Source organism: Mandrillus leucophaeus, unplaced genomic scaffold, assembly GCF_000951045.1.
Source record: "Mandrillus leucophaeus isolate KB7577 unplaced genomic scaffold, Mleu.le_1.0 Scaffold509, whole genome shotgun sequence".
Classification (NCBI taxonomy): domain Eukaryota; kingdom Metazoa; phylum Chordata; class Mammalia; order Primates; family Cercopithecidae; genus Mandrillus; species Mandrillus leucophaeus.
In genome coordinates, this window is record NW_012105464.1 from 1782940 (window position 1) to 1805811 (window position 22872).

A 22872-nucleotide genomic window follows, 5' to 3' on the forward strand; every position below is an offset into this window, starting at 1 on the left:
TTTTTCCATTTGTTTGTGTCCTCTCTTATTTGCTTGAGCAGTGGTTTGTAGTTCTCCTTGAAGAGGTCCTTCACATCCCTTGTAAGTTGTATTCCTAGGTATTTTATTCTCTTTGTAGCAATTGTGAATGGCAGTTCACTCATGATTTGGCTCTCTGTTTGTCTATTATTGGTGTATAGGAATGCTGGTTATTTTTGCACATTGATTTTGTATCCTGAGACTTTGCTGAAGTTGCTTATCATCTTAAGGAGATTTTGGGCTGAGATGATGGGGTTTTCTAAATATGCAATCATGTCATCTGCAAACAGAGACAATTTTCCTTCATCTCTTCCTATTTGAATACCCTTTATTTCTTTTCTCTTGCCTGATTGCCCTGGCCAGAACTTCCAATACTATGTTGACTTGGAGTGGTGAGAGAGGGCATAATAATTTTATTTTTCTAAGCACTTCAAGAATTTCTATTCTCTTAGTTCTCTTTGTAACTATGTTAGAGTGATTTTTATGTGAATAGTATCTTACTAAGTATAAAATTTAGGGTTTTTATATTTCTCTGTACACTGTGCACGGTGCTCCCACTATGTTATGCCTATAAAGTAGCTGTGAAAAACTAAGATAAGCCTGATAACTCCTCCACTGTAAGTGAATTGCTTTGCTTTGTTCTGCACTTTTTTATATTCTCAAAATGAGTGAGGTTTTGAAGGATTTAAAACCTATTCTAAAATACACATTTCTTTGTAAATTTGGCGTAGAAGATATTTTAGGTGCTCATTTAAATTCTGCAATATTGCTTGAAACTGAGATATGAAGATGTTTATTAAAATATTCTATTAACATAGATGCTCTTGTATTATACCTGATATTTTTGTATAATCTTAAACAGAGCATATTTAACATTTAATTATTAAGTATGGTATTTGCTATATGATTATTTTGTAGATTATTTTCATTACATCCTGAAAGTTGTCTCCTCTCTTTAGTTTTTTCTAGGAATTTTATTATGAGTAATATTGAATATATATATTAATTTGGCAAATTAAATTTATTTAAAAATGTGAATTAACCTTGCATCCTGGCACAAACTCAAATTTTCCATGATAATTAAATTATTTTTATATAACTTACTAGAAAGAATTTACTGTTATTTTAGTTGATTGTTTTAACTTACTTGAATGATAATTAGTCTGCAATTTTTTTCTACCATTTTATTTTCTTTTAATATAGTTAATGCAAACCTTAAACAATTACCTGGAGAACATTCTTTTTTTGGAGATATTGAAAGAGTTTCTGTGTTAGTGACATTTCTTGTTTTTTGAATTTTATAGTATTCACTGATAAGACCATCTAGATTTTTTTCTTTGTCGGATTATTTTAAATAACAAGTTAATTGTTTAATTGTTACAGAATTATTCTTATTTTCCGTTTCTCCTAGAGTGAGATTTTGTAACATATTTTCATGAAATTAATGAGCTTTATCTAAGATTTTTAAAATATCAGCACAAAATTATTCATAAATTATTGTATCTATTCTATTATATGCAACTTCTGTAATTGATTTCTTTTTATTTTCAATATTTTTTCTTATAGCATCTTCTGTTTTAATTCAATCTTTCTCCATAGCAGTTTTTTGCTTGATACTGAAAATATTTTACTTAATTTCCAGTTTATTGGTCACTTATATAGAAGTTCTATCAAGTATTATATGCATTACTTTATATGACATTTCATGTGGCTCATAACTATTATATGTGGCTGATCTTATAATGATTTAGAGTTCACATATCTTCATAACTCAGCTACCTTTACAAGCAAGACTACCTATGTCTGCATTAAAGAATATACCACACTGCATTTCAGAAGTGTTTCAAAACAAAATTCGAAAAGCCCTATGTTATGTTTTATGAAGATAGACATGGAAATCTGAAATTACTAGCAAATAGAATCCAGCAATATAGAAAAATAATAAAATATAATCAGGAGATGAAATCTATCTTAGGAGTACAAAGCTGTTTTTACATAAATGCCAGTCCATGTAGTACATCATATTAATGAAATAAAAATGAAGAAAAAGGAATATTTCAATGGACACAGTAACAGCAAAATTATGTATCTAGCAAGAGACTTGTATGAAGAATATATAAAAAACACAAGTCAGTGATAAAAAGACAACCCAATTTAAAAATGTGCAAAATAGTTGAATAGACATTTCTAAAAGGAAAATAAGTAAATGACCCACAAGCACATTAAAAGATGTTCAGCATAATTAGTAATTTGGGAAATGCAAAGCAAAATCACAGTAAGTTAGCATATGGCACCAACTTCTGTAACTAAAATTTTTAAAAAGTCAAATGTAAAAGCTTCTGCACAGCAATGGATATAATCAACAAAGTAAAGAGACAACCCACAGAAATGGGAGAAAAATTTGCCAAATATCATCTGATAAGGGATTAATAACCACAATATATAAGGAGCTCAAACAACTCTGTAGGAACAAAAAATTTAATAATCTGATCAAAAAATAGGCAAAAAAATTTGAATAGATATTTCTCAAAAGAAGACATACAAATGGTAAATAGGCACATGAAAAGTTGCTCAACATCATTGATCATCAGAGAAATGCAAATCAAAACTACAGTGAGATATCATTTAACCACAGTTAGAATGGCTTGTATCCAAAAGACAGGCAATAAAAAATGCTGGTGAGGATGTGGAGAAAAGGGAGTCCTTGTACACTGTTAGGGGGAATGTAAATTAGTACAATCACTATGGAGAACAGTTTGGAGGTTCCTCAAAAAACTAAAAATTGAGCTACAGTATAATCCAGGAATCACATTGCTAGGTATATATTCAAAAGAGAGGAAACCAGTATATTGAACAGGTATCTGCACTTAACAGTTTGTTGCAGCACTGTTCACCATAGCTAAGATTTGGAAGCAACCTAAGTGTCCATCAGCAGATGAAGAGATAAAAAAAAAACTGTGGTACATACACACAATGGGATACTATTCAGCCATAAAAAAGAACGATATCCTATCATTTACAACAAAATGAATGGAACTGGAAATCATTATGTTAAGTGAAATAAGCCATGCACAGATAAACAAACATTGCATGTTCTCACTTATTTGTGGAATCTAAATATCAGAACAACTGAAGTCATGGACAGAGAGTAGAAGAATGGTTACCACGGACTGGAAAGGGTAGTGGGAGGCTGGGGGAGGTGGGGATAGTTAATGGGTACAAAAAAGAATAGTTAGAAAGAATAAGACCTACTATTTGATAGCACAGCAGGGTGACTATAGTCAATAACAACTGTACTTGTTAAAATGATGTTATCAGATTGTTTGCAACTCAATGGATAAATGCTTGAGGAGATGGATGCCCCATTCTTCATGATGTGCTTATTTCACATTGAATGCCTATATCAAAACATCTCATGTATCCCATAAATATATGCACCTACTATGTAGCCACAGAAATTAAATTTATTAGTTTAAAAAATAAAGACTGTAACAAGTGTTGGCAAGAATTCATAGAAATCGGAAACCTCATATGTTGCTAGAGGGATTGTAAAATGATGCAACCACTTTGCAAAACTGTTTGACAGTTTCTCAAAATGTTAAAATTAGATTAACTAATGAGAGAGGTTATGCATGCACGGGGGCAGGGAGTATATGGGAAATCTCTGCCCTTTTTGAACAATTCTGCCGTGAATGCAAAACTGCTATAAAAAAAAAAAGTCTTTTGAGAAATAGATTAGCAATATGATTCAACAAGTGTACTCATTGGTTTATACTCAAGATAATTGAAAATATATGATTACAAAAATCTTTTACATAAATGTTCACAGCAGCATTTTTCATAATAGCCAAAAATTAGAAACACAAATGTCCATAAAGAAAATGTGGTATATTCCCAAAGTGGAATGTTATTCAGCAATAAAAAGAAATGAAATATTTATACATGCTGCAACATGAATGAACCTTGAAAATGTTATGCTAAATAAAAGACAACAGAACACAAGAGGGCACATATTTTATAATTGTACTTCTATGAGATGTCCATAATAGACAACTCCATAGTGATGGAAAGTAGATTCATTTATGTCCATGGTATGAGGGAAGAGAGAAATGAGAAGTGACAGTTAATGAGTATCGAGTTTCTTTATGGGTTGATAAAAATATTTTAAAAGCAGATAGTAGTGATGATTGCACAGCTATATGACTATACCAAACAACAATGAATTGAACAATTGAATTGCATGAAATTTGTGTTATGTGAATTATGTCTTAATATAACTTTCATAAAAATGTACTATTATAGTCATCTAACATAAAATTCATGTAACAATTATTGTATTCATAAGTAAATTGACTTATTTTTTCTAAAATTTCTGATTAAATTTTGTGTTTAACAAACACATCTCTAATTCATAATACTATAAAGACCAGTATTTTTATTACTATTTAAATATACCTGAATATCAGAAGTGATGTAATGTAAAACTGGATAAAAACATCACTTCCAAATTAAAAGTTTTAAAAATGTGTGGAGCATCACTTGGATTTTCTGGTTTCTGACAAATGACTACTACATTAGAGTGCTGGTTCTCTCTCCAAAAGAAACCACCATTGACCAACACGTCTCAGATGATAATATGAATACTTGGAGATTTTGTTAACATGCTTTTATATGTTACTAGGTGTTGGGTGAGTCCAGAAATTCTGCATTTTCAACAAGCTTCCATTTGATGTAGGTGCTCCTGATTCACTTAGCTCACTTTGGGTAGCAAATCCTTAGAGGGAGTATAGAAAAGAGAGTAGCTTATATCAGAGGAACTATCATAAAAGCAGAGAAAATCCTTGATATATCAAAGCTGTGATAAACTGTGATGAGGGCTTGGCAGCAGCCTTGAGTATAAAAGACAAGACACAGGCGTAGGATCAGAGATTAGAGAAGAGCTGTGAAGTTTTGTCTTTACTTTTTCACAACATCACCTTGCAAGAATCATTGTCATCCTATTCTTACTGAGAGCCTTGTTTGAACATCTACAGCCCATGTCTACTGGTATTCAACAAGTAATAATATCAAAGCAGATTCAAAGTTGTGATGGGATGAACAAAAATAGGTGCCCTGGTTTCTACCCAGGGAGATAGAGAACTGGAAACTGTTTTCTCCCACCCTTATAACAACAACGAAGGTCAGACCAACAGCAAATTCTCTATTTTTCTTGAACCTTAACATAAAGCTGAGATTGTAGGGCAACAAAGGGTGAGTTAGTTTTTACTGGAAGAAATGAGATGATAGCAATGGTCTACTTGTACATAGAGATGGACACCATTAAGAATAGTTGAGTTAGGGTGATTGGTGTATTGGTAGAGGCCAAGTATACACTATTGAGAGATCATGAAGCTCCTAGTGGCCACAGTTATAGATTCTGCATCTTCTTGCAGGTGTTTACTCCACAAACTTCACATGTTGCTCACAGAAATGACTAAAGTGAGTCTGGAGAATGTGTACTCCTTAGTACCTAGTGTAGGGGGAGGCAATTCACTCCAACTTCTGTATATCTGTCTTAGTCCATTTAGTGTTGCTATAACAGAATACTACAGATTGGGTAATTTATAAACAATAGAAGTTTATTTGGGGCATGACTCTGGAGGCTGGAAATTCCAATATAATTGGGTTGCATTTGATGAGAGCCTTCTTGCTGCATTATTACATTATGGCCGGCATCCCATAGCTAGAGAAGATGATAAAAAGTAAGAGCATGCAAGAAAGAGAGAAAAAGAGGGCCAAACTCCCAACGTAACTAACATACTCCTGAGATAACAGCATTACTCAGTTCATGAAGCCAGAGTTCTCATGATCTAATTACCTCCTAAAAGTCCCACCTGTATTGGTTGGTATTAACCATTGAAATGGCAATGAAATTTGAACATGAGATTTAGAGGGGACATTCAAACCATAGCAATACCTTATAGAACAGATGTGTTCATCTATGTTAATTTAAGGACAACACATACTGTCACCCAAAGGGCTCTGGTGAATACTAATTGCTGTTTCAAAAAAAAAAAGGAAAGAAAGAAAGAAAAAGGAAAAAAAAGAAAATAACAAACCACCTCTTGCCCCGAGAAAGGGACTGGAATTCAACATTTCTGTCAAGTAGAAAATCCTAAACAATCTATAAAAAGCTCCTAGAAATACTATATGCATTTATCAAGGTCAGAGGATATATGATCACTATACAATTAAATTATATTTCTATATATTGGCAGTAAACAATTGGAATTTAAAATAAAAATATACCATTTAACATAGAAGAACTAGTTAAGTATCTAATATTAAGTACTTACTATGAGTATGTATAACAAAATAAGTTAGAAATATATATGCTATAAACTACAAAACACTGATGAAAGCAATCGATGAGAACTCAATAGAGAAATACATAGTATGCACGTGGCATTGGAAGACTAAATGTTATTAGGCTATCAAATTGATCTATAGATTCAATTCAATTCCAGTGAAAATACCATCACATATTCTTATAGATAGATACCAATAAGTTGGCTTTAAAATGTATATGTAAAGGCATTGCCATTAAAATAGCCAAAACAATTTTGAAAAGGTGGAAGAAATTTTGAAGCTACAATAATTAAGACCAGATGGTATTGACAAAAGAATAGATGCATAGATCAAAAGAATAGAATTGAGAGACAAGGAATATATCTACACAAATATATAATCAACTGGGTGTTTTTGCTTACAAAAGTGCAAAAGCAATTAAATCAAGTAAGGCTAGTGTTTTCAATAGATAGTACTTGAATAATTGGAGGTGCATATGTAAAAAAATTAGCATTGACTTGTACCTCACACTTTGTACTAAAATTATCTCAAAGTAGATCATAGATCTAAATATAAACCCACACAACTTTTATATACATATGTATATATACACATATATACATGTATATACATATCTATATGTATTGGACTTTACCATATTAAAATTTCTGCTTTGTGAAAGACACTATTAAGAGAATGAAAAGACAAGCTACAGACTGGGGGAAAATATTTTTGAATATTATATTCCACAAATTTATTGCATGCAGAATACATAAAGAACTCTCCAGACTCAACAACAAGAAAATAAACAACCAAATTTGAAAAGTAGTCAGAATTTCTGAAAAGATACATCACCGAAAAAGATAGAGAGATAGAAAAAAGGCATATATAAGTTGCTCATTACAATTACTATATAATCCAGAAATCTCTTTTCCAGCTATTTCACCAAAATACATTAGAATTACCAAACATTGTTATGTTCTCACTCGTAAGTGGGAGCTAAGCTATGAGGATGCAAAGGCATAAGAATGATACAATGGACTTTGGGGACTCCCAGGGAAAGGGTGAGAAGGGAGTGAGGGATAAAAGGCTACAAATTGGGTTCAGTGAATACTACTTGGGTTCTGTGTGCAGCAAAATCTCACAAGTCACCACTAAAGAACTTCCTCATGTAATCAAATACCACCAACTCCCCCCAAAACCTATGGAAATAAAAAAAAATTTTTTAAAAGAATTGCTGATCACAGTAAGCCCTACATGAGATAGTTCATAGTGAATTTTCATAATTGCCTCTAAACTGAAGACAAACCAAATGCCCTTCAATTGATGAATGGATACCTCATCTCTGTGACATCCATGAAATACAGCACTATTTAACAATGAAAACAGTAACAACTATTGATTCACACAACGGGTGTATCTTAAATGAATTTCACTAAGTAAAAGAAGCCAAAACAACAAGACCCCCACAAGACTACATATTGATATTGTGTGATTCAGGTTTTATGGCATTTTGGTAAAGGTGAAGATATTGAGATTAAAAACACATCAGTGTTTGCCAGGTGCTAACAGATGAGGGTAGGGATTGACTACAACAGTGCAGCCCCTTGGAATTTTGGGGGTGATCACACTTTTCTATATGGAAATGTGATGGCAGGTACATGAAAATGTATTCCTCAAGTTCCTATAAGTGTGTACCACAAAGAGTGAATGCTAGTGTAAGTAATTTTATAAAATCAACCAAGATATGTAAGTAATTAAGGACAAAATGCAGGCTGTGACAAATGAATATAACTGGGTTACAAATGTTGGACAACCTCACTGATGGTAATGAAAAAGAAATGAGCTTATTTAATTGTAAAGAAATATGACTGTATAGTCTAAGACTAAAGTAAAGAACTATACAAACACACCTTCCTCTAGTTTTTCACAGGGGTATGGCTTTGCAATTCTGAAAGCACTGTATATACATCCTAGGGTTTAACCAATACATAAAAATATTTTATATAATGAGATTGAGATTTTTCACTGTTGACAAAATAAGGTGGGGCGGGTATCATAATGAATTCTGTGGTCCTGAGTTGTGATTGTTGGAGTTGGAAATAACAGGATAACAATTAGTTGTTGCTGTATTGTTACGTATTCATTGACTTCTGATTGGGGGATTTTTTTTTTTAATTCGCTGTTTTCCTGTTATGGATTTGATTTTCCTGCAACAAGATGTTAAGCTCCTTCAAGGCAATTTCTGTCCCTCCTCTAGTGTCTGTACAAGACAAGGATGTGCTATCTGGTGGATACAGTCTGTATCTACTTCTAACTGACTATCAATGTAAAAGGCTAGTAAATTACCTTTATCCGATCAAAAGTTATCATTGCTTCCAGTCCATAGAAAAATAAATATTAACTACAAAAGTGAAATAGTTTGCTTCTATTGATAGCTATGGGTGGCAAATATACATTCAGAGAAGCACATTTTACTTAGCTAAGAGAGTATATCTTATATTCTCACTACACACATATACACAAAATAGTGACTATGTGAAGTGATGAAGATGTTAATTAGCTTGATTTTGGGAATCACTGCACAAGGTATACTTATATCAGAACATAATTTATGTTCTAAATACATATACTCTTTATTTGTCAATTATACATCAAAGTTGGACAAAAAAGAGAAGCACATGTAGGTTATCATTATTCAGCTAACTGGCAATGTGTATTTAAAATCATTAATTTGATTACATTGAATCTTATATCAAAAATGTTATTTATAAGTTTCTATCAGGAAATAATACTTTGAAAAATACAAAGGTTGTTTGCTATGCATTAGTTGAAAATCCTTAGTGATCTGTGTTTGCTAGACTGATTTTTTGATGATATGCTATAGAAATCCTGTAGAAATGTTCAATGCTTCTCAGATGAAAAAGTACTGGAAATTGTCTGTGAAGTGTCCAGGACATCTGTGATTCAAGAGAAAATTAAGTCTTCCAATTCCAGGTGTAAGGCAATCCCGGTTTTGAAGCTAGCATACATGTCATGGGTGTATCATGTCATGGTTTTTCTTCTTCACAGAAAATAGGAGTAGAGAGATTTGAGGAAATTTATAAAGATCACCATTTGCCCCTTGTTTTCAGACAAGAAATTGTCTCACACCATAAAGAATCTAGGCTATTTGGAAACTTATTGAAAAAGAAAATGTCACATTCAACATAGCAATTATTTCCACTGTTTAAATTAGCTTCCACCCAATACAGGTCAATATTTCAGATATTCACTTAAAATTCAAATACTTCCTCTTTTTGTTCCAGACTCAGCATAGTAATCATGTCTGTAATTGAGAATTCCTTTTACTGCTCCTCTATCCTGTATTACCTTTTATAGGTCAATTTTGGTTTCTTTAAGCCATAAATCTTGAATTCCTTTCACATACTTTTCTGCCATGTGGATGAATTTCTGCAAGAAATAAAGAAACTGGCACTAGCACTCTAAAGTTACAAGTAACTCCATGCCTTTTCAGTCTCCTTACCCATATTGATGATCATTGATTAAACATTTGAACCTCAAGGTACTCAACAGAATGGGTAATTTTGAAACACTGAATTTCTATTCCATTACCACATTGTAGTGTATTTTTCAAAGCAACTCATGTAGAAATAAAGAAGACAGCTTGCAATTGCTTATAAAGCCTTACAGATGACTCTCATAGTATTAATCTTAAAATTTGTTTTTATTTCCAATATAATATACTTTTTGTTTTCCAGGCAGAAGCAAAATTTTCTTTTACTATTGCTCAAATTTCCGTAGATATCTTTTAATAAAGTAAAACTATTGTTGTATTTACTCTCCCTCTTTTTTGAAACAGATGTTATCCCTTCTGAGAGATGGATAGTAAATTTTGACAAAGATCTTTCAGATGGTCTTGTTTTTGCAACACAATTGGGAGCCTATTGCCCATTCTTGGTAAGAGTCATTGTTATGCATAATGATCTCCTATTATTTGAAAAAACTTAGTGATTAAAATTTGAAGTATATTTTCTGTAAACAGAAACTTTCAAATGTCTTACAAGTCAAACACCTGAATCTGAATGGCTAGCACTACCTTTTTGTTTATTCTTGCATTTTGATTGCAATAATTTATTACTGATAAATATTAATATTTAAATGATTCTTTGCCTAACTATAGAAAACACTTAAAAACAGAATTTTTTATTCCATTACCAAAAGGTTTGAGTTTTTTTTTTTTTTTTTACAGATTGAGTCTCATTTTATAAATATGTACACACGACCAAAAAGTCCTGAAGAGTATCTGCACAATTGCCTGATTATTGTAAATACTCTTTATGAAATTGACTTTGACATGGAAATACAGGTGGGTGCCTTTATATTAAACATTCTGCAAACATTTTATAAATTTCTTTTGATAGCTTACTCATTTGTAATATTGCTTGTTCATCTTTTTAAAATTTAAATTGAAACAGGCTTTTGATGAGACATTGCTAAAATGTGGAATTTGAAATATGACTCCACAGAAATTGACTGGATATTTTAAAATTTGTATAATTATATATATCCAGCTGTGCATAATAGGAAAGTTCTTACAGTCCAAGTGCCTGAAACCCCAAAAATAAACATTGAGTGAATTATAATCATTATTCAAAATCTAAGAATGAACTAAAAGAGCTTTTTTATTTAAATATAGATGTCATATTTTTATCTTCTAATTTAGTAGCAAAAATAAATTTTCACTTGAGTTTTAAAATAAATGTTTGTGTAGAGGTCATAATGTACATTTTAATTGTATGTTGACCTCCAAGTTGTAATTCTATTTGGCTTTTCACATCAAGACCTCAATAGCAATATTCAAAAATATATTGTATGCTTACTATTTTATGAGCCTTTTGTTTGTTACTTAGGGTCCATAAAATGATTAAAAAAATGATTCCTGACTTTGAATATATAAATTCATTAAATTATCAAGATATTTGTCTGTTAAAAGATAATGTTCTATTTATTTATTATTAATGGTATATGAAAAAAATGAAGTATAGAATTCAGATGAAGGAAGAGATCAATGTGATGCAGAGTGATACATCAAAGACAGTGTGGAAGAGACAGAATTTAATTGGGATCTGGAAGGGTGAATTGGATTTGCATTGGTAGTGGTAAGAGAGGAAGTTGTTTGCTCAGAGGAAGTAGCATGAACAGAATGTAGAGTGTGAAAAAGTGACATATGTTAAGGAAATTGTGTGACTAGGTTTCCCCAGTTGAAGTTTGGTATTGGAAACAGACACAGGCATATACTGGGATATTGAATACCAGCATAAAAAATCAGGAATTTATCCTGTGGGAATTATGGGGGATAAAAGGCCTTTCCTCTTACAACAATGGTCAGTATGGACTGAGAGGAGAGGAACTGATGACAGGGAACACAGACCAATTGCAATGCAATTTCAACTGGTCAAGGAGTACAGTAATTACTTTCTCTACTCATATCATTTTAATTAGGATTAAAACATAGTAAGCTGATGTAGGAAAAATCATGAAGTTTGCTAGAGTTGGTGACCAGCCACAAAAGAAGGGCATTGGAAAAAGACTATTATAACTAACTGAGTTTTTCATTCTGTGATCCAGAAAGATTGATGATACTAGTGCCCAAAATGATATCTTATACCACTGGAGAAAAGAGTTTTATAATTACTCACTTTTTTATTTGTATTAAAGTCACTTGCATGTTAATGTCACTTTGTACCATTCCTGACTTTTGTATTCTTTTTATTTCATTTTCTTTTCATTTATTTTTATTTTTTGGTACAATTGTAAAGGGAAACTGCAATCAATAATTTTAGTCAGAGAGTTCTGTTATAATAGTAGAGTTTTAAGGACAAACTCTAATAAAAGACTTTGGTTTTGAAGAATAAAAATATTACAATTCCCATAAATTCAACAAATTTTTTAACCTCCCTCATGAAAGACACAGGATACATCCTTCAGGGGTACAGATGTGACAAAACTACACTCATGCCTTCAAAGATGTTGCAGACTAATAATCACAAGTTACATGAAACAAAGCTGATGCAAAGTGACAGTGAATGTCACAATAGACATAGAAATAATATGCTATGAGACTCAAAGGGGGTGAGAAGTCACTCTAAAAAGGATACCAGGAAAATTTGCACAGAACACTTAGTGTTTAAGCTGACCCTTGAGAGTTTGGTAGGAGTTCACAAGAAATTTAAAATACCTTTGTTTAGAAAAACCGCACATTGTGACTGTGTCCTTTGCTTTTTGATTTCCTCACATGTGTTGGCTCAATATATTTATTTTATTGTATAGTCAAAAAATAATTTAAAAATAAGTATCTACTAGATAAAAATGCGGAAAAGTTGTCCAAGATTTGATGAATAAAGTAATTGAAAGTCGGCTTAGCAGATAATGACCAAACTTTTATCAGCTGATTCCAATGCCCTAACTCTTTATTAGCCCAGATTTACCAACCACACTAAATGGAAGATTTAAAACCATCACCCTCTAATGAACTTATACGTAATGAATTAATGCTGGTGCTTGTAATGGTCCACCCTTGAATCCTGTAAAATTCAGCAGCGGACTTAATTATTAATGCTTAAGTTTCTTCTTTATTATGTTCTTAATTGCAGCCTGAAAATTATCTTCATAAGTTGCTGGGGTAATGTTATGTCTTTTTGGAGAATCCTGCCAGTAGGAATATACAGTTATTAAATAATCTCCTTTTCATGACATGATTTTTATTTAAAGCAAAAATCCTATGGAATTGTTTGACTACAGCATAGAATGCATGTTTTGTTCCCTCATGCAAAGATAGATAACAAAATAAATATAATAAGCATTTATGGAGCTTTACTACACATAATTTAATGAGTAGTGATTGGAACTGAGGGTGAATAGATAATCTAATTTTGTTCTTAAATTTTTTTGTTTCTTTTTTTTTTTTTATCACTTGTGAGGGTTCTCTAGAGACACAGAAACAATAGGATATGTGAGAGGGAATTTATTAGGGGGAATTGGCTCACGTGAACACAGAGTCAGAGAATTCTCGTGATAGGCTGCCTGCAAGCTGTAACACAGAAGAGCTGGTGGCATCGCTCAGTCCAGAAGCCTCAGAATCAGGGAAGCCAATGGTGCAGCCCCTAGTCCAAATCTAAAAGCCAGAGAGCCTCCAGAGAGCACTGGTGCAAGTTTTAGAGTCTAAAAACTGAGGAACCTAGTCTGATGTCCAAGGACTGGAGGAGAAAAGGTGTCTCACTCTGGAAGGGAGAGAAGGCAGAGAGTCCTCCTTCTTCTTACCTGTTTGTCCAGCCCCAGCTGATTGGATGATGTCTGCCCACATTGAGGGCAGATGTTTCTCTCTCAGTCCACTGACTCAGCTTCAACCTCCTCTGAAAACACTCTCACAGATACCAGATACAATACTTCACCAGTCATTTAGGTATCCCTCAATCCAGTCAAATTGACACCTAAAATTAACCTTCACAATCACAGGGAAATTTTCAGCTTTAAATAACAGAATTCTTGAGTAAAAGTGGTTTAAAATAAGGAAATTTAATATTTTATAAAAAGATAGTCGGGTGATCAAAGGTTATAAGGATAATTGTTCAGTTTTTTAACAAAGTTATCAGAGATTCAGTTTTGCTCAGCCATTCTTGACCTGCTAGCTTTGTTTTAGGACTCTACACAAATAACTCCCAAATTTCTGCAGAAGTCTCACATAACACCTTCGTACAGTTCTGTTTGAGGGCTGGCTGAGTGGCATCTTTTCTTGCACTTCTCTTTTTCCAGAAGGTAAACCTTTCCCAGTGCCCCCACAGCATATTCCCCATTGCATATCATGGGCCAGAATTGAATCCTATTCTTGTGGCTAACCAGTGGTTGATTAAAAATTTTAAAAAAAGAATATTCACAAAAAATGAGGTTCTTACTAAAGAAGAAAGAAGAAAATGGTTGTTGGGAGGGCAATCAACAGCTGTCTTTGTAGGATTTTAGTATATCATAGTGTACTGCTAATTATATTTGGTGTCTTGTTTGAAAGTTAGTGATACCTTAAAGTTATGGCACATTACATCCAGCATAAAACTCAAGATCTTATCACCCCTTCTGGTTACTGATGATGGAACTGAGGCCCAGGAAATTCAATTGACTTAATCAAGAGCATGGCTCTGTGTCATAGCAGGACCTGAATTAATTTACCAGATTTCTTGACTTTTTTGTTATGATTTTTATGATTTTTTTTGTTTCTTTACATTCCTGCATATTGTTAATCTAGTAGGAAAGCATTGTCATCAAGGGGAAAAGAAGGACCAATACAATTGACGTTATTTTTGGTTAGATATATATAACGAAAATAATGATTATGTCCTTAAAAGTACTTTCACATGAAATTTTTGTTTTAAATAAACCTAACTTATTTTAACATTTTGGCTTTCTAGCCTAAGGTTAACGAAAGTCTAATTGCTTTAGGTCATTTTTGTTTAAATGTATAAGGAAAGGTAAGAATGCTCTTTTATTTGGTTTTTCAGTATAATGTCTTGTTAAATATAGTTTCCCATTAAAAACATATTTTTAAATTGCCAAATTGCTGGATTTTTCAAAGTTTAGCTTTTAAAATAATTTTTATATTGCTATTTATACCATTTTATGGGGTACACACTAAAACATGGTTCAAAAGACTTTGGTTCATCCTAGACTTGAGCCCAGAGTGTTCTGCCATTAATACTACTCTTTTCCCCAGTAAACACACCTCCTGTCACCCTAGATAGCTCTCTTCGGATCATACCCTACAGGCTGATTCCAAACACAGGGTCCAGCAGAGCTACACATTCTTCACTTAAAAATGTACCTTCTTAGGCTTCAAAAATGGATGTGACGATTAAACTCTGCATTTTTAAATTTTGTTCTTATCTTAAATCATTCTTCTACATCTATTTACTAATGTCATCTTTATTAAAGAATGTGAGACCACAAAATACTGATGAAAAACTTTATGGTCCTGGTATATTTCCAAGTTTTCCTCACATTATACTCACAGTTAGCTTTCTACCCTGCTAAGGCAGGCCAGTTTTCTTTCTGTCAGTCTTCTGCCCAGGCACCTTCGTTGGTAAGCCTTACTTCTAATTAACAAAACAAGAAAGAACAAACCCTTCTATTTTCTCAAGAAGAATAAGAGAGCACGAGGAAATGTGGACTAGCAGATCACCAGTGGGGCTATCATTATTCTCTAAAAACTGCTGCCAAATTTCAGAATCAAGTGCGTTAGTTCCACATAGCACGCTGGGTCTCCTTGGCTTTCACACTATTTGTATTTCTAGGCCAGGCTCAGATCCTGTTCAGTTGCTAACTTGAGTATGTGCCATTAAGTCATAGCAGACCTTCATTTCCATTTTGTGGAAGTACGGAGAGCTCCTTGTATACTGACACTGACAGAGTTGTTTGTCTATTAATGGTGTTTTTTTATGTCTTCGAATCCCTCACACCAACCCCTTTTGTGCTGTGAATAACTTTTCCCCACTGCTTCTATCTTCTTCTGTTCCTGACTCTACTTTTTGGCTTCAGCTTACGTTCTGGCTATATTTATTGTCCTGATATCATAGAGCTGTAATTTTGGATTTTATCTCAAATATACTCCAGTAATCATTACTAATGTATTTTGTTTATCAGAGTAATTACATCCTCTGCCTTATTATATATCTGTTCTGGGAAAAGTACTTCTTCAACTGCCTCCTACCTGATCTGCCTGAATTGTTGCTCTTATGTTATTTCTTGTTCAGAAATCAAGTCCCTCACCTTGCCATCTAAGACCTTCACAATGTAGTCTGGCACTCCTTAGTCTTTTTTCTCACTAATTGTGCCATCTTTTCTTATGCATGACCCAAATGGAACTTCTTTACTGAACAAACACTATGCTTCTCTATCTCCTCATCCTATAGTAATTTGCTTTTCTGAAAAACTACACCCTTTTCCTCACATCAAACACAGCATATTTGAAGTTCAAGCATTCTATAAAGCCCGTTTAATGTGCCATTGGTTCTATGGGCCTTTGCTTGAAAATCTCTTGCCTTCTTTAACTTCAGGAGTAATAGTCACATTAGTCATAATTTCTAGAGTATAGTGTTCTTCTGAGTTCCGGCTAGCTTTTACAGAGTCTGAGGGTACAAGATCAGTGATCTGCTTAGGACACATTTATTTTTTAACACTTAGGTCAAGTTCTTCTGATTCAGAGCAGTATTATTGCTGTATCTATATTTCAGTGTCATTGCCAATCACAAATATTTTAAATGTTTAAAAGTAATTCAATAATTGATTTACTATGCTTTTCTTCTTTTTATATTTTTATCTATTTATCTTGTTTGATGATTAATATTAGGTGTCAACTTGACTGGATTGAAGGATGCCAAGATGGCTGACAAAGTTTTGTTTCTAGGTGTGTCTGTGAGGGTGTTTCCAAAGGAGATAATTGCAGGAGTCAGTGGACTGAGAAAGGAAGATATGCCCTCAATGTGGGTTGGTACCATCTGACTGGCTGTGGCAGTGGCCAGAACAAAGAGTCAGAAGAAGGGGGATATTCAGTTTGCTTGGTTTTTTGTTTATTTGTTCTTTTTAATTTTTGTCATGATTTCTTTCTCCCTTTGGGAGCAGGATGCATTTTTTTTCTCCTTCTGCCCTTGGACATCTGATTCCAGGTTTTTCAGCCTTTGGACTCTGGGACTTACACCAGCAGCCTCCTTTGGGCTTTCAGCCTTCGGCCTCAGAATGGGGCCTGCACGGTAGCTTCCCTGGTTTGGGGGATTTGGGACTTGGCCTGAGCCATGCTTCTGGCTTCCCTGGGAGCCCCTGTTGGCTTCCGTCGTTCTGCAGTTTGTAGCCAGCCTATTGTGGGACTTTGTGATTGTTCAGCCAATTCTTCCTAATAAATTCCCATTCATATATATATGTGTGTGTGTGTGTGTGTGTGTGTGTGTGTGTGTGTACGCGCGCGCACGCACGCACATATATACAGATATATATCCTATTGGTTTTCTACCTATGTAGAAAACTCTAACTAATGCATCCTCTAATTTCGATTTATCTTCTTTGAAACTAGGCCACAGATATCTGTGACCCAAATCCAATCCTGATGCTCATGCTTTGTGTCTACATGTATGAAAGACTCCCTACATATCTCCCTAAGAAGGTGGTGCCCTTTGATTGTACTCTACATGACACGGCACTGAATAAGGTAAGGATAATTTTGGGGTCAAAATGCACAAGGAGTTACACAATTAAGAGAGGTTTTAGATATTTCTTTCCCAACCCAAAATTAACAGCAAGTATCTATATGACATAATTTTATTAAAAGTAAATAAACCGTATCAAATGTTGCTTCTTCTAAGCCAAAGGTCTAGATGAGCGAAAGGTGCAATTTTTACTTAAGAGTAATCACCACTTGCAATGAAATGAAGACTCTTTTCTTACTCATTTTCATTTGATTTAAAATAATATTATTCTGTATACAAGTTAATATACTGCTTTGATAAGATTCATGTTTATTCCTTTTTTTCAGGCTGTTTTATGTGTGTCTCTCTTAATATATGATTGGGAAGGAGGATAATTTTATATTTTTGATGCAAAACTTATCCATATGTGGTCTTCAAAAGATATGCCACAGTGATCTTTGTTCTGTAATTGTAACTTCTTTGAGAAAATAACTGTAACCTCCATGATGGTGTGAGCATCAGTTAATAAGGATTTCATTAAAAACTGAAAAAATAAAACGCAAAACCCAGGTTCTTGTCTCAAAATGTAGAGGGCTGAATTTAGTGAAAAGAAAGCCTCCTCTTCTAGGTTTGTGTTAGTAAATACTGAGGTTCAATCTCTTTTATTTACTTTATTTCTTTCCTTTTTTGTCAGAAGAAGACATAAAACTCCATAGAATTCAGTATTTACTATGATAATTCGCTAATTGCAGTGATATTCAAGGGCTTTGGATAAATAACTAGCCTTGAGCTATAATTGTATTGAATTTTTGACTTCAAAATAACATTTCAGAAGAGTTAAAAGTTTTTTGCTTAGGCCTGCAGGAGACAAGAGTGTAAATTTGATTAAGTATAATTTATTACTGTTAACTATTATTACCAATTCTCTAATTCTGTCTACATGATTGTATTCCTTCATATCATTTAATTGTTATTGACATTTTTAAGTGGTTAATATTAATGCTGGCTAATGTTTAAAAATAAATTTAAATTATGATGTTAAAAATCAAATTAAATCATGTTTAAATAGAACATGATTTATTTTCTCATTTTATTCTTTTGCTAGAAATAATACTTATACCTAAGTTTATAGGTAAAATTATACAAATAATACCTTTCATTTTTCACAATGTAAGAAAAGTTTTTGAAAGAAGAAATAAAAAATATGTATATGCAAGATAAAATAAATTACAACAAGCTTTGATTTTAACTTTTATTTAAGAAAATTAGTGATTTGGAAATTGCTGAGAATCTTTTACATATTTTGGTCCTGTGAATCAACATGATGAATGGCAGTGCATAGGTCATAGAAAGTCGTTCTTACCACCAGCCCTATCAATGTTACAGAATATAGAAAAAGCTCCAGAAATGGCCACTAGAATTGAGAAAGTATTTCTTTTTTTCTTTCTTTTTTTTTTTTTTCGAGACAGAGTTTCATTCTTGTTGCCCAGGCTGGAGTGCAGTGGCACGATCTCGGCTCACTACAAGCACTCCACCTTCCCAGGTTCAAGCGGTTCTCTTGCCTCAGCCTCCTGAGTAGCTGGGATTACAGGTGCCTGCCACCATGCCCAGCTAATTTTTTTGTATTTTTAGTAAAGACGGAGTTTCATCATGTTGGCCAGGCTGGTCTTGAACCCCTGACCTCAGGTGATCCACCCTCCTCAGCCTTCCAAAGTGTGAAAAAGTATTTCTATAGCTATGGGCAAATAATAGAAACATAGAATACTAGAACAAGTACAAAAAATTAGTGGTTAGTGAAAAAATATAGGGTGCAGTGTTTTTCTGAGACATTCAAAAGCTGTTGAATTTTGTTTTCCTTTTTGAAACGAAATTTACACAGAAGCACAATAAAGAATGTCTGTCATTGCAAAAAAGGAATTGAGACTTTAAAACTTTCCTTTATTCCTTTAAACAGCTAGCTCTTCTTCCTATCTACTCCTCATTACCCCTACGTGAAATCCTGGAATTGAATGCTATGACTGTGTGACCACAGATGTGTCCAATACTGTTGTGTCATATGTATGATATGTATGACATAGTGAGAATGAATGGCTTCCTTATGATCTAAACGGTTCACAACAAATCTACTATAATTTTCAACATTTCCTTCCAAAACAAGAGGAATTAGCTCTCTGGGACTTAAAATCACTTGGTCTGTTAATGAATATTTGAAATACATACATTCGTATGTATGTATGTACATACAAAAAGATTACCACACTATAGTGGGGGTCTTGCCCCCATTATTGATGTCTTTAAGTATTTGAGAACATGAGGCCTCCAAATCCTTAGAGAAACTAAAGTTGAAAATGCTTTAGCAACAAAACACTTGTTCTGTTGGTTACCAAAGTTCCCATTGAACTAGGAAAGTAATTATTCTTTCACCAGATTTTCACCATATTCCTTATGACTTACTATAACCATACCTACTGCTACTTTTTCACTCTTCGAATATCTGTGACTATAGGTCCTGAACTTCATAATTTGCAGTGACCTTTTATTCACTCTAATTTGACCAATTATCCTTTTCCCCATCTTTACCATGCTCTGGGTCAGAACTTTTGGTGATACCTTGGCATCTTGTTAAAGAAAAAAAAAATATTCATGACACTTGTTAAAATGGTAAGGCAGACTTTATTCAGGACTATTATGATAGGTATAGGGACCACTGCAAAGCAGTTTTGCAGTAGAGGAGAGAGATTGAGCTCAACTCGAAATAAAACAAGGAAAAGTCGGAATTTATAGCCAAGGAGCAGGATGGAGATCAGTGGGTGGGAAATGACTAAGACGAAAGGTAAGCGGGGATATGGGAAAGGGGGGATTCTGGCTAAACCAATGTAAGATTTTTGCTAAAGGAAGGCCGGGGTGATCGTACATTACCTGAGCGATGACAGGAGATGAGGCATTTGGTTAGATACCAAGGGTGATTAGATACTGAAGGTGTGGAATTCTGGCTAAACTGATTTAGCAGGATTCTTGCTAAAATTGGGCACTTGAGGACATGCCCAAAGGTGGGGCCTAGTTAAAAAAGAGCTCAGACAAGCCTTACTGGAGTGTGGTTGAGAAGAAAATCTTTGTCAGTATTCCTAAAGATTGTTTTTTGAATCTCCATTATATTTTATATAAACACTTTGTGTACTCACATTTTTCAAGAAGTACTGTTTTGTAATAAAACAACTCATTTTCTAATGCTCCCCACGTCTCTGGATCAGGAGGAAAGAGACAGCCAACCCTTCATTGAACTACCACATCTAGACTAGGCCACCATTATATTCAGCCTGAAACTGTTTTTAAATCTATACTCCTTATAATACTTTCTACACTGAGCAGCCAGAGTATCCTTTTTGTAAATTGGATATATAAGCTCCCTTTTAAAAATTCCCCGATGGTTTTCCTTTGCAATAAAAATAAAATCTAAGCTGAAAATTTTGATCTTCAAATCACTGGTGATAAGATGCTTTTGCATTTGTAATTCCCTTTGTTGAAAGCTCCTTCTCTTTGCCCACTTCAGCTAAACTGTATATGTGTCTGTGTGTGTGTGTGTGTGTGTATGTGTGTGTGTAGTTGTTATTTTAAAATACAAATTCTGGCTTTCTCCAGTTGGTGTACATTATGAATAAGTATATTTATGACTAAAATGTATTGCTATCTTTGATAAAAATAAGAAATGATATAGTTGCATAGTTTTTAATTTTATAATCTTACTTATATCCTCTTCTACTTCTACATAGATTCTACTGAAAAATTCCAGCTCGCAAAACTTAGTGTATAATGCTAGAATTGTTGGAAGAGATGCTGCTGACTTCTCCCTCTCCCAAAAAGGGAATATTGTGACAATTTCTCCAAGGTAAGTATTTTTTTTTTAATTTTACATTATCAGACATATCAAGCCCAAAGATTTAATAAGTGTTATAATTATAAAATGTGACTTTGATTTTACTATCGATAGATATTTAATGAAATGGTTGTCACCCAGAGTCACACAAATATTCATATGTTTCTACAGTTCCTCACCAAAGTTGTTGAAACAATTCTAACAACATAAAACAGCTGTTTTATGTATTCATTTAATTTTAATTTGTTTTTTATGTATGTGGGTCATAGAAATAAGACTGTAAGTTGGTTTTGTTTATTTGAAAAATGTGGATAAGACTATTTACCCACAGTGCTGTCAGTAATAAATGTGATTATGTAGGCAAAACACCTTGTACCATAATGGAACTTATAGGAAGCAATTAATAAGGATGACTGCCTCGAGTTGGAGTACTGGTGACTCAAAAATTAAAATATGTCAACACTACTCACAAATGCTTACAATCTATCACAATGCCAAGCAAGCAAATACATAATGAAGAAATAATTAAATCATTATTTTATTTATTATGTGCGTATAGAACTAGATGAAAACTGAAAAAAGAAACGCCTGCCCATGCTTGAGGAAACCAAGGAAAGTTTCCCAGAAGAAGCAATGCTTAATTCTGAATACATATAAAAAACAACTACTCACTTATCTAAATGCATTTTATTGTATAGGCTTGAAATACAATTATTTTAGGTAGCTGTTATTTTAGGTGGCTCTGTTTAGCTAGGCTAAATAATTTCATAGGATTTGGTTTTTACAAATATGACTCAGAAAATATTTTGTTTTCCTAACCAAAAAAAAAATGAGTAATTTTATCATTATAAGATATTATAAAATTATATATTTATGTGTGCCACATTCTTTGTTAGATACTGTCTAGATCACAGTTAATAGTGTCTCTTTCTGCCAGCTATGGATTTAAATTATCAGACATATTATTTATATAGAAAATGTTAAACAGCTACACCAGCATATAAACAAACATATTTATTTCTGCATCTAACTTTATGACTAAATTTAGCTATAACCATAGAGTGATTGTCATAAAAGTGAAAGTATAAATTTAGAAAACCAGTCTTTTTTTCCTCATTATTTTCATTGAGCCATATGTGCACTGACATTGATGTGTTATATATTTATTCTCCATCTATTCCAAAGGCTAAATTGAAGTAGCTTACAATGTATATGTAATATCAAGGAGGTTTTTTAAAAAAATATCAGGGAAAGGCAATTGGAGCAAAAAGAAAATAAAAGGTAAAATAATTAAAATGAAGCCTATAGTTATGATAGAAATGCCTGTAGACTTAGGAAACTTACTTGAAATAGACTACACATTTGATTCTGAAGTTTCTAACAAATTCAGAAAAGAATGCTGGTCGTTTACATGCTTCAATATAACTA

The 22872-nt window shown here is 33.2% G+C and overlaps 1 protein-coding gene across 1 annotated transcript in view; it reads left to right on the forward strand.

The window, feature by feature from the left end:
• Positions 1 to 22872, forward strand: part of CFAP47 (cilia and flagella associated protein 47) — a 428524-nt gene that overhangs the window by 188935 nt on the left and 216717 nt on the right. The window contains exons 34-37 of the mRNA XM_011996297.1: positions 10208 to 10305; positions 10598 to 10714; positions 17459 to 17593; positions 21341 to 21456. Coding sequence (XP_011851687.1) covers positions 10208 to 10305; positions 10598 to 10714; positions 17459 to 17593; positions 21341 to 21456 — 466 coding nt within the window. The remainder of the gene's footprint in view (positions 1 to 10207; positions 10306 to 10597; positions 10715 to 17458; positions 17594 to 21340; positions 21457 to 22872) is intronic.